Genomic DNA, 12,153 nt, shown 5'->3' with positions numbered 1-12,153 from the left:
GGGGGGGGCCCTGGGGACCCCTGCCCACACCAGATATTTGCATTTTTCTACACATGTGGGTGAGTACCATGGGTCATGAAAACTTGTCCCAGCCCCGTCCCCACCTGGGGGAACGCTGTCACAGGTGGACTTCTGCCCCTCAGAGCCCTCTGAACTCCAACGCCGGGGCTGCCCAGATCCAACGGTTGATCCAGCCCTGCCAGGCCAACGCGGAACCGTGCTGAAAGACCATGGGACCAGCACCCACTTTCTTCCTCCTCTCTTCCTCATAAACATCCTGTCTGCTTATCCCATTCTGCTCAAGGACAAACTCCGTGCTAAGTGTGGGCTTTACATGCATGGTGTCCCTTTAATGCTCAGGGCAAACCCGGGAGGGTCTACTCCAATGTTAGGATTACTGCCCTTGCTGCCATTGTTGTTAGCGCCCCCTGCAGGAGGAGAGGAGAGCTGAGGCTCAGAGAGGCCAAGAGAGGCTACACGCCGGGCAATCAACTGTGGCTGCACAGGTACTCGACCTCTCTGGGCCTCCACTCCCACACCTGTGAAATAGGAGTGAAGCCCGTCCCCAGGATTGAACGCAAGGGCTCAGGTGGCCCAGCAGGAATGAGCACGGCAGCAGCTGATTGCACACCATACAGAGCCAGCCTCGTCCTTCATATGCAGCGCTCAGGGAACCCACTCAGCTCTGGAGCCTGGCACTAAGCCAGGCTCACCACGAGCGCTCAGCATCACCTGGAGCCCATAAGCCAACATGCTGCTGTCCATCCCCAAGGCTCTCTGCGTCCTCCATCGTTTCAAAGCCTTCCTACCCTTTGCTCAGCCAGGTTGGTGCTGTCCAAGCTGCTGAACTAAGGGAGGTGACAATTACCCAGAAGCCAACTTTGCTCTCAAGAACCTCCAGCCAGAGCAGGGTGGGAACCCAGGGTTTACAGAACCCAGGGCCAAGGGTGACCCGAGCTGAGCCTAAGAGAGGGTAATGTGTGAAGGGCTCAGACTTCAGGGGAAAGTGGGGCCCTTTTCAGCTGCGAGAAGGGGGCTTGGGGAGATCACCAACGGGTGTCTGGTGCTGGCTGTGGCACCTCTCAGGCACGCTAACAGTGCCCGGCTCAGAGTGCCCACACGGGTGGGTGACACATATGCACCTGGCGCTCAGAAGCAGGCAGGGACAGTTGGTAATTCAAATGCGATCTCGTGCACTACTCTGCAGATTACGAGGGGCTTTTTCTCTTGATCTCCTCTAACTGGCCCTCATGCCAGCAGCCTGCAGAGCGGGCTTGGCAATTCCCATTATTGAGGGGAGCCAACAGGGGCCCAGGAAGGGCCGGGCGCTTGTCCACTGACCCCAGGCTATCAACCCAGGGCTCCAGATTCAGGGACCCGGGGAGACACCTGCCTGATGCAGACCTGATACATGCATGGAGAGTCTTCACATGCTCTAAATGCAGACAAGAGCATAGCAGGCAAGCAGGTGGAAGTCCCTGGCTGCCAGATGTTGAACCTGGAGCAAGGAAGCTGCTCTGGGATCCAGCATAACCAGAACTAACAGACTGAGCCGCTCAGGCGCCCCACAAGGGTTCTTATAAAGAAGGGGGTTAGGGAGGGTATGAGTAGACAAAGCGGGGGAAGGCATGGGGGTGATGGAAACAGACGAGGCTGACACATCTTGAAGCTGAAGGAAGGGCTGTGAGCCCGGGAACGTGGGCACCTCTAGAAGCCTGAAAATGCAAGGAAACAGGACCTTCTCCACCCCCAGAGCCTCCAGAACACTCGTGAGACTCATTTTGGACTTCTGACCTCCACAGCTGTAAGAGAACAAAGGAGTGCTGTCTCGAGCCACTAAATTTATGGTAATTTGTTACAGCGGCCACAGGAAACTGACGCAAGCCCCAAACCTCAGTCCACAAGGGCGAAGACCCAGATGGCAGGCCTGGACTTGAACCTAGGCTGCTTCTCACAAGCACAACGCTGTGTGCAGCTGCAGGGATTTATATGGTCACTCGATACTGGTTCTCCCAAATTGTTCCGGGGAGATGGGAAGGATGACATTAGAACTCAGGAACTGACAAAGGAAGAGGCTGCCCACTCACAGGGTTGTATGCATGAGGGAATAAGGTGAGCCGATCCAAGGGTGCCTGGGTGGCTCAGTCAGTTGTGCATCTGACTTTGGCTCAGGTCATGATCTCATGGTTCATGAGTTCAAGCCACACACTGGGCTCTCTGCTGTCAGCGCAGATCCCCAGTTTCAGATCCTCTGTCCTCTTCTCTCTCTGCCCCTCCCTCTCTCTCATATCTGACTGGTGTGATGAACTTAGGGGGGGCCCAGAGTGGACTAAAAGTGTCAGCAGCTGCTGTACTAAAAGTTGCAATTCTGGGGGCACCTGGGTGGCTCAGTCAGTTAAGCTTCTCACTCTTGATTTTGGCTCAGATCATGATCTCATGGTTCATGAGATCAAGCCTTGCGTCAGGCTCCTCTGTGCTGAGCATTGGAACCTGCTTGCGCATCTAGAAAATGGGGCAGTGCTGATGTCCATCGTGAGTTAGCAAGTACACAGCAAACACGTGTCCACGTGAAAACGTGTGCCCAGATGCTCACAGCAGCACTAGCCACCAAGCCCAAGCATGGAAACAATGCACACGTGCACTGACCCACAAAATGGAGAAACCGAATGTGATATATACACCCCTGGAATACTACTGGGCCGTGCTGCCATGCAGATGGACCTTGAAAACATCACACTGAGGGAAAGCAGACAGACACAAATGGCCGTGACGGATTGTATCACTGCATTTATCAGAAACGTCCAGAACAGAGAAACCCAGAGAGACAGAGAACAGATTAGCGGTTGCCTGAGGCTGGGAAGAGGGGCGTGGGGAGTGAGTGCTTTGGTACAAGCCTTCCTTTAGGGGTGATGGGAATGTTCTTGAACTAGATACACACGATGGCTACACAGCACGATGAAGGGACTGCAACCCGCTGAATAGCAGACTTTAAAATCGTCAATCATTTCGATGAAAGGTCAACCTCAATTGACAAAATAACAACACCCCCCCACCGCCAAAACCACATACAGCACTTGAAACTGGTGTGGCCTTGAATAGGCACTCAGTAAGCGTTAGGTTGATTAATACTAAAAAGTACAGTACAGTTGTCGTTTTTCTTCATTGTAACACAGTATCTCTTTTTTTTTAATTGTTCTTAGCAACAGCGAGAAGTAGTTTCTTTTTTTTAATTTTTATTTATTTTTATTTTTATTTATTTCTAGGAGAGAGAGAGAGAGAGACAGTGTGAGCAGGGGAGGGCCAGAGAGAGAGGGAGTCACAGACTGAAACAGGCTCCAGGCTCTGAGCTGGCAGTCAGCACAGAGCCCGACGCGGGGCTCGAACCCACAAACCGCGAGATCATGACCTAAGTGAAAGTCAGACATTTAACCGACTAAGCCACCCAGGCGCCCCTATCTGACTCTGTTTTTAATTTTTTTGGAAAGAGAGTGCATGAGCTGAGGAAAGGGAGAGAGAACTTAAGTGCAAAAGGAGAGAGAGAATCTTAAGCAGGCTCCATGCCCAGAGTGGAGCCCAACACAGGGCTCAAGCTCACCACTGTGTGATCATGACCTGAACTGAAATCAAGAGTCAGACGCTTAACCGACTGAGCCACTCAGGTGCCCCTGACTTCTTTTTTTAATGTGTGACTACTGCCAGCTTCTACGACTAGCCCTGCCTCTTCTTCTCCTGCTCCACATCTGGGCAGGCTGAGAAGAAAGCCGGGGCTCCCTCCTACGGTGCTCATGGGAGAGGCAAATCACATGAGGGCCCCCACCCCTGTGCGGGAACCCTCACCCAGGCCTCACCCCTTCACCAAACAAAAACCCAGACGAGGCGCTTTGCCTCCTGGTTCAGAGAGGTTCAAACCCACTCAAGCAACTAGCCTTTTGTATTCTCTTGGTCTGTGTCACTCTTAACAATCACAGCAGTTTGGTTTGGGGGGGGGGTGTTCCATGCTATCTCTGCAGGACTGAGAACACTCATCATTGTCCTCACCATTCAGCCACGTTGGGCCTGCACTCCCACACGACAGAGGGGGCCGTGGAGCGGGAGAGGGGGGCCTTACATAGGGCACAGGATTTCCAGTTGGTCCCCAGATGTCCCAATCACCTCTCAGTCTCCTGAACAGGCTTCCTGTCCCTGCCCAGCCCCCGCAGGTGGGCAGGTTTGCAATCCTGAGCCTAAGAGAATCCCTCTAGAGGCAGGTGGGCACCTGGGATGTGGCTTCCACTTCCATTCTCAGAACGGGGGCCCCGCCCCCTTGTCCTCCGAGATGCTGTGCCGGACCCAGCCCCGCCCACCTGTGGACAGCGCACCTTCATAGAGAACGCCCTGGCTGTCCCTGGTCTGGAGGGCTCCCAGCTTCCAGCGCTGCCCGCTCTTGTCTGCCACCACCGTGCCTGTGGGCAAAGCCTCAAGCAAGGTTGTCACCCGGCTCCGCTTCAGGGTCTGAGGGCTTTGCCTGGTCGCCTGTGGGCTGCTTTTGGGGGTTGGGGATCTGCTCCGGGCCCCTGCGGGAGGATGGTCAGCATAAGGAAAACGCAGCAACCAGGAGAGACAAGTTAGGTGGGTAATGCGACACTGTTCATCATACTGTTTATTCGTTTGTTCATTCAATAAATACTTCCTGGGACCTTTCCTGAATCAGGTCGTTGTGCGACAAAGCTGGAGATCCACACAGGAGTCAGACCTGGGCCCTTCCCTCAGGAGCCCCGGATTTGGTGGCGGTGTCTGACCTGGACACCATCGGTCAGAACTGAGTCCAAAACAGGACAATACAGAGGGCTAAGAGAGAGAGACTGATATTGCTTGGAGAAGTCAAGAGAGACTTCCCGAAGGAGGGGGTATTTGAGTTGGGTCTTGTTGGATGAATAGAAGTTCACTGAGGGGAAAAAAGACCTGCCAGGCATTCAACCAAAAACATCCTGAAACACGACCTGGCCCCCCTGTGCTGAGCATAAAGAGGAGTCAGAAGTTTGTTAGACAGAGGTCGTGCCCTTGAGGGGCCCCCAGACTGGCAACAGAATGGGGGGAAATGGGGAGGGAGAGACAAGGACACAAGGAAAGGTATTATCTACTCTATTCCCCCCGCCCACCATCCAGCCAAGGCGGAGAATGACAAGAGGCAGTGGGGCCTGGAGGACAACAGGGGACACAGGGGAGGCACCGAGGCCGTGACTTTGGATCCAAGGGTCCACTAGGAAGGAGATGGGCTCATGGTCAAGACTCCCACGCCCGCTGGCTGGCTCCAGGCCTAGGCACACGAGTCCCCCTGGTCCCTGCCCACACAGGACTCTCAGTCTACAAGTGAGGCATGGAGCCTACAAAGGGCCATGGAGCCTGGAGGCGTGTGCTCAAAGGAGAGCGTTATCGGCCCTGGGGGCTAACAGGGCAGCGAGAGGCTCTGGAGGGAGGCGAGGCAGCCTTGATCTAGCCTGCGGTGCTCAGGAAAGGCTTTCTAGAGAGCTGCCCTTGGACCCCAGGATGAAGAGCTGGGGCTGGGTGGGGAGGAGGAGGGAGGCAGGAGGCTGTGTGCAGGGAGGGGCGGGGCGGCTCTGGCCGTGTGCAGATGGACCGGAGGCTGGGGGTGTTGCGATGCGGGTCCAGGCGGGGTAAGGGATGCCTGAGCAGGGGAAGGACGCCCCTGACACTGTCCGATGACCCCTTTTCCCCATCTAGTCAGGCCAGCGTGACCCCAACTCTCACCTTTGGGTCTCTCACAGGGTCTCAAGGGATCTTCAGACCCAGAGCTGTCAGCATCGGAGAAAACGGATGATGAGGGGGAGGTGACAGCGCCAGACCATCTCACTTTCTTGGAAGAGCTTTCAGAACTGGAGCTCCTCTTTCTCTTGGAGCCTGGAGAAGGGAGGACCGAATGCAGACTGCAATGACAAGGGCTTTTACCAGGGAACCCTAAACTGGAAAACCCTGGGGGCACATTCAACTATCTCCTCCCTCCAGTCCCCAGAGCCAAGCCTTGTTTCTTCGCTCACCTAAATATCTAAGCAAATTAACCCTTTGTCTTAGTTATTTTTTCCTCCTTGGGTCTTAGCCTCTCTCTTTTATTTCTTTTATGTTTATTTACTTATTTTGAGAGAGAGAATGCACTGTGCATGAGCAGGGCAGGGGCAGAGACAGAGGGAGAGACAGAATCCCAAGCAGGCTCTGCCCTGTCAGCGCAGAGCCAGACGCCGGGGCTTGATCCTGTGAACTGTGAGCCAAAATCAAGAGTTGGATGCTCAATTAACTAAGCCAGCCAGCCAGCCGCCCCGAGTTGTCAGCTTTAAAACCTGGAGGCTGGAGGGGCGCCTGGGTGGCTTAGTCGGTTAAGCGTCCGACTTTCGCTTAGGTCATGATCTCGCGGTTCGTGGGTTCAAGCCCCGCGTTGGGCTCTGTGCTGACTGCCAGCTCAGAGCCTGGAGCCTGTTTCAGTCTGTGACTCCCTCTCTCTCTGACCCTCCCTTGCTCACGCTGTCTCTCTCTCTCTCCTAGAATTAAAAAAAAACAAAAAACAAAATTAAAAAAAAAACAAAAACAAAAACCTGGAGGCTGGGGCACCTGGGTGGCTCAGCTGGTTACGCATCCGACTTCAGCTCAGGTCACGATCTCACCGTCTAGGAGTTCGAGCCCCACGTCGGGCTCTGTGCTAACACCTCAGAGCCTGGAGTCTGCTTCCCATTCTGTGTCTCCCTCTCCCCCCAACTCCCTACTCACTTACTGTCTCTTAAAAATGAATAAACATTAAAAAAATTGAGACTGAGCGCAGACAGAGCTTGAGTCCTGGGCAGCTCCAAGATCAATGCCGGTAAGACAGGCCGCAGAGGTTCCGTCCCCCCTCCCCTGGTGCGCACATACATGCGCTCATCACCCCTCAAAGGGCTGGTTCTTACCTCGGAAGGATGACGTAAGCGGTCTGACAAAGCTCTGGCACTCTTCAGGCTCCTCCACAGGCAAAGGATGCCCGCAGTAGGGGCAGAATTTGAATTCTGCTTTGATACTTTTGCCACAGTCTGGACAGAAGTTGATCATGCTAGAAAACAAGAGGGAACAGGAAGCTGAAAGCAAAACTTCATCAGCTGCCAGTGAGGAGTTCATCTGAGCTCCCCATGGTGAGAAGACTGCAAAAGGGAGAAAAGTTACCACATTGGAATATACTCTCTGAGTAAGTGGCCACTTTTTTTTTTTTTTAATGTATTTATTTATTTAAAGAGAGAATGGGGAAGGGGCAGAGAGAGGAGAGAGAGCATCCCAAGCAGACTCTGTGCTGTTAGCACAGAGACTGACACGGGGCTCGACCTCACAAGCCAGGAAATCGTCACCTGAGCCAAAACCAAGAGTCGGATGCTTAACTGACTGAGCCACCCAGGTGCCCCAGAAGTGGCCACCTCTAAAACGAGTTCCCGCTGGCTTCATCCAGCTTCCAGCCACCCATCACTCCCCAATGGCCCAGGGCAGGTCAAAAGCAGAAAAATGTAACGTGAAACTGCAAGCGTCACAGAAGATACAGGAATGCCTTGGAGTCCGTGAAAGTTAGGTGAGAAAATCTGCTCCAGTCACGGATGCGCTGGGGGCCTTCCCCCGTATTTGTGATGTTTGTTCCTTGGAACACACGTGACGGATGGGAGAGACCGTGAGGGCTCACTAAATATCCACGGGCTCCCCTACACTTCCTGGGGGTCCTCTGCGGTTACACTGGGACCACAGGACTAGTCCTGGCTAATGGCATGTGAGCGGAAGTCAATTCCCAGCTGAGGCTAAGAGCCAGAGGACCTCCTCCCTCCACCCCTGTCGGCACGGATGGCCCCGGAAACCACATCTACTCCAGCCGGCATAGCTACAAGATGAAGAAGGGCTGTCTGGTCCACCCTGGAATCTCACAATCAGCAAACAAACTTTGCAGCATTAAGCCACCAGCACTTTAGCATCTGTTACTACAAACAGCCCGTCTTCTCCGGACCTAGCGAGACGCAGGTGTTCATGATATTATCCTTTAAGCTGTGTGCGTCTCCGGAATATTTCCTAATACTTGTGAAAATCCAAACCAAAGGCACACATAGAGCCTATTACAAACAAGGACGCAGCAGGTGTATTCACTGCTCGGAATGCTGTACCTAAGCACCACCGGCTGGGTGGTTTGAACGACAGGAATGTATTTCCTCGGGGGTCGGAGATCAAGGTGTGAGCCTTTGGTTTCTTCCGGGGCCTCTCTCCTTGGCTGGCAGATAGATGGCCGCCTTCTGTGCTCACACGGCCATTCCTCTGACTGCATCCCAATCTCTTCTTAGAAGGAGCCAGTCATATGGGATGAGGGCCCTGCTTTAGTCTGCTTGGGTCGCGATAATGAAGTATCACAGACTGCGCGGCTTATAAACTACAGAAACTTACTTCCCATGGTTCTGGGGATTAGGGGCTCTGAGGTCAAGATGCCACATGGTTGGGTTCTGGTGAAGGCCTTCTTCTGGGTTCCAGACTGACAATTTTTCCCGGTGTCGTCACATGGTAGAAGGGGCTAGGGAGCCACCTTGGGTCTCCTTCAAAAGAATACTAACCCCACTGCTGACGGCTCTACCCTCCTGACCCACCCTCTTCCCCAAAGGCTCTACTCCCTAATACCATCACATCAGGCATGAGCATTTCAAAATATGCATTTGGGGAGAGGGGGACACAAACATTCAGACGAGGGCTGGCCTACCCTAACAACCCCATTTTGCCTTAATTGCCTCTTTAAAGGCCCTATCTCCAAGTATGGTCACATTCTGAGGTATTCAGGGTCAGGGATTTCTCATGATGAAATTCTGAGGGACACAAGTCACCAAGTAAGTGCGGGATTAAGCTAGTTCAGCGAAGAAGAGAAAATCAACAAGGATGCCAGCGCTATGGGTACTTCAGGTAGATACATTTTACTTTTTAAAAAAATTATTATTCTTTTTAAATTTTAAGTAAACACTACGCCACACGTGGGACTCGAACTCGTGACCTCGCAATTAAGAGCCACGTGCTCTACCAACTGAGCCAACCAGGTACCCCTCAAGTAGATATATTTTATTTATTAAATAGATTTTTTTCATTAATGTTTGTTTATTTTTGAGAGAGAAACAGAGAGTGAGCAGTGGAGGAACAGAGAGAGAGGGGGACACAGAATCTGAAGCAGGCTCCAGGCTCTGAGCTGTCAGCACAGAGCCCGACGCGGGGCTCAAACTCACATACTGCGAGATCATGACCTGAGCCGAAGTTGGACGCTTAACCGACTGAGCCACCCAAGGTGCTCCTTACTTATTTTTTAAGTATATACATTTTATTTGCTTATTTATATATTTTAATGTTGTGGTTTTTTTGAGAGAGACCGAGCATGAGTTGGAGAGAGGCAAAGAGAATGCGAAGACACAGAATGCGAAGCAGGCTCTCGGCTCTGAGCTGTCAGCACAGAGCTCAACATGGGATTCGAACTCGTGAAATACAAGATCATGACCTGAGCCAGTTGGAGGGCTAACGGACTGAGCCACCCATGCGCCCCTATTTATATGTTTTAAATAGCAAATGAAAACAAGATTATTTCCTTCGTTCTTTATTCTAAGACTTGGTGTACCGTACCAATTATAAACTGGCTATTGAAACAGAAGTCAAGGGTCGCCTGGGTGGCTCATTTGGTTGGAGGTCTGACTTTCGGCTCAGATCATGATCTCACAGTTTGTGAGTTTGAGCTCCACATCGGGCTCTGTGCTGACAGCTCAGAGCCTGGAGCCTGCTTTGGATCCTGTGTCTCCCCCTCTCTCGGCCCCTCCCCCACTCATGCTCTGTCTCTCTTCCTCTCAAAAATAAATAAAACCATTAAAAAAACAAAGAAACAGAAGTCAAAGTAAGTTTGCTCGCGACTTCATGTCAGCTTGCAATAAAGTTCTTTCCTTTAATTTTGACAAATAATTGTACATACGTATTTTTTTTTATTTATTTCTGAGAGAGAGAGAGAGAGAGAGAGAGAGACAGCATGGGAAGGAGAGGGTCAGAGAGAGAGGGAGATACAGAATCTGAAACAGGCTCCAGGCTGAGCTAGCTATCAGCACAGAGCCGGACATGGGGCTCGAACCCACGAACCATGAGATCATGACCTGAGCTGAAGTCGGATGCTTAACCGACTGAGCCACCCAGGCGCCCCTAATTGTACATATGTAAAGTATACCACATGATGTTCTGAAATTTGTCCATATTGTGAAATGAGTACCACAACCACCTGATTAACATATCCGTCACCACCCATAGCTATTTTTGGATGCGTGGCAAGGACACTTGAGATCCACTTTCTTAGCAAATTTCAGGTATCTGATACACTATTATTGTCTATAGTTGCCGTAGTCTCCAGAATTTGTCAATCATAACTGAAAGGTTGTGTCCTCCCCAACACTTTCTTTTAAAAGTAGGTTCCATGCGGGGCGCCTGGGTGGCTTACTCGGTTAAGCGTCCGACTTTCGCTTAGGTCATGATCTCATGGTTCGTGGGTTCGAGCCCCGCGTCGGGCCCTGTGCTGACTGCCAGCTCAGAGCCTGGAGCCTGTTTCAGTCTGTGACTCCCTCTCTCTCTGACCCTCCCCTGCTCATGCTGTCTCTCTCTCCTAGAAATAAATAAAACATTTAAAAAATAAAATAAAATAAAATTAAATAAAATTAAATAAAATAAAAGTAGGTTCCATGCACAATATGGGGCTCCAACTCATGACCCTGAGATCAAGTGCCGCCTGCTTTTCCGACTGAGCCAGCCAGATGCCCTAAAAGTTTGTTCCCTGTGATCAATACCTCTTTTTCCCCACAGCCTCTGGTAACCCCCATTCTACTCCGTTAGTAGGAGTTTTTAAGATTCCATCTATATGTGAAATGGTGCCGTAACTATCTTTTTGTGTCTGGCTCAGTCTGATCAAACTCCTTTTCCTGTATTCACCGTACAGCTTGGTGTCTGTTGCACCTGTAAACAGGAAGAGTCCTTAAAGTCTAGCTCTGGCCCCAGGCTCCTGGATTTCGGTTCCAAATTCGCTACATGCTAGATGTTACTTACCCTCTCTCTGCCTCAGTCTGCCCAACGGTAAAATGGGGCGTCTAATGGTACTTAGTTGACTGTTAGAGTGGTTGGTGGTGCCTCAATGAATACATCTCTATAAAGCGCTGAGGGCCTGATCCCCGGAAAGCCTTTTACGCTAGTGGCTCTTATTAACGGATCATGCCCCGTATCCAACTTACGCTCCAGTTGTTAGTTTTTCTCTTCTTCCCCTTCTCTTTCCAGAAGTTCCGAGCCTCCCAGGTTTCTCTGTTGCCTCTTGGTGCTGACTTAGGACTTCTAGTGCTTGCACTTGAGAATCGCAGGATGTCCAAACAGCTAACAAAAGAAATCTCAGCCAGAAGAGGTGAGGGCTCTGGTTCCCCTTGGTCTGCAGAAGAGCAGAAACCACACCGTGGTGGAAAAGTGCCCTTCCTTCATCTCCCACAAAGGAGCCACGTACGACGTCAAGAGCGCAAAGGCTGTTGCCAAACGTCTTTTAGCCTCGAAGGAAACCTGGAGACCGGCTGTGGCGCTTGGTTTGTTGTCCTGGTAGTGACATTTGAATGGACATATCTATCTTCTCAAAGGGGTAAACACAGGTGAGCACTCTTGTTAAGTTACAGGAGTCAGCCACAGAACACCTGAAGCCCTTCTGTTGACTTTGGAGCCACAAGATCAAAATATCCTGGAGTGGTCCCAGGCTTTGTATCTGTGACAAACTTGAATTTGGGTTCGGCCACTGAGATATGTTGGCTGCTGCTACTGCAGCACAGTCCAGCCTCATCTGACTAGCATCCTAAGACTACAGAAAAATTTATTTACTCTGAGAGCGAGCGTGCATGCACATGAGCAGGAGAGGCAGAGAGACAAGAAGAGAGAGAGAATCTAAGCAGGCTCCCTGCTGTCAGCAACAGACCCCAACACGGGGCTTGAACTCACAAACTGTGAGATCATGACCTGAGCCGAAATCAAGAGACAGACGCTTAACTGACTGAGCCGCCCCTAAAACTTGACAGTTTTTTGGTTGTTGGTTTGTTGGGTTTTTTTAGACTTTTAAGTGGTTTTGTCTTAAGTGGAGTTTTCCCT

General features: G+C 51.4%; 1 protein-coding gene across 7 annotated transcripts in view; it reads right to left on the bottom strand.

Annotated features, from left to right (window-relative positions):
- VRK3 (VRK serine/threonine kinase 3) overlaps positions 1 to 12,153 on the bottom strand; it is a 34,013-nt gene that overhangs the window by 20,509 nt on the left and 1,351 nt on the right. For 4 of the 7 annotated variants that reach the window (XM_077747021.1, XM_077747023.1, XM_077747025.1 and 1 more), the window contains exons 3-6: positions 11,268 to 11,455; positions 6,933 to 7,072; positions 5,749 to 5,898; positions 4,359 to 4,553 (exon numbers count right to left, since the gene is read on the bottom strand). In XM_077747021.1, coding sequence (XP_077603147.1) covers positions 4,359 to 4,553; positions 5,749 to 5,898; positions 6,933 to 7,071 — 484 coding nt within the window. In that variant the 5' untranslated portion in view covers position 7,072; positions 11,268 to 11,455. The remainder of the gene's footprint in view (positions 1 to 4,358; positions 4,554 to 5,748; positions 5,899 to 6,932; positions 7,073 to 11,267; positions 11,456 to 12,153) is intronic. The other 3 variants (XM_077747022.1, XM_077747024.1, XM_077747026.1) reach the window with 1 other exon arrangement.

The sequence above is a fragment of the Crocuta crocuta genome, unplaced genomic scaffold (genome assembly GCF_008692635.1).
Source record: "Crocuta crocuta isolate KB4526 unplaced genomic scaffold, BGI_CrCroc_1.0 scaffold334, whole genome shotgun sequence".
NCBI lineage: Eukaryota > Metazoa > Chordata > Mammalia > Carnivora > Hyaenidae > Crocuta > Crocuta crocuta.
Note: the sequence above shows the minus strand (reverse complement) of the source record. Positions and strands in the feature narration are given on the sequence as shown.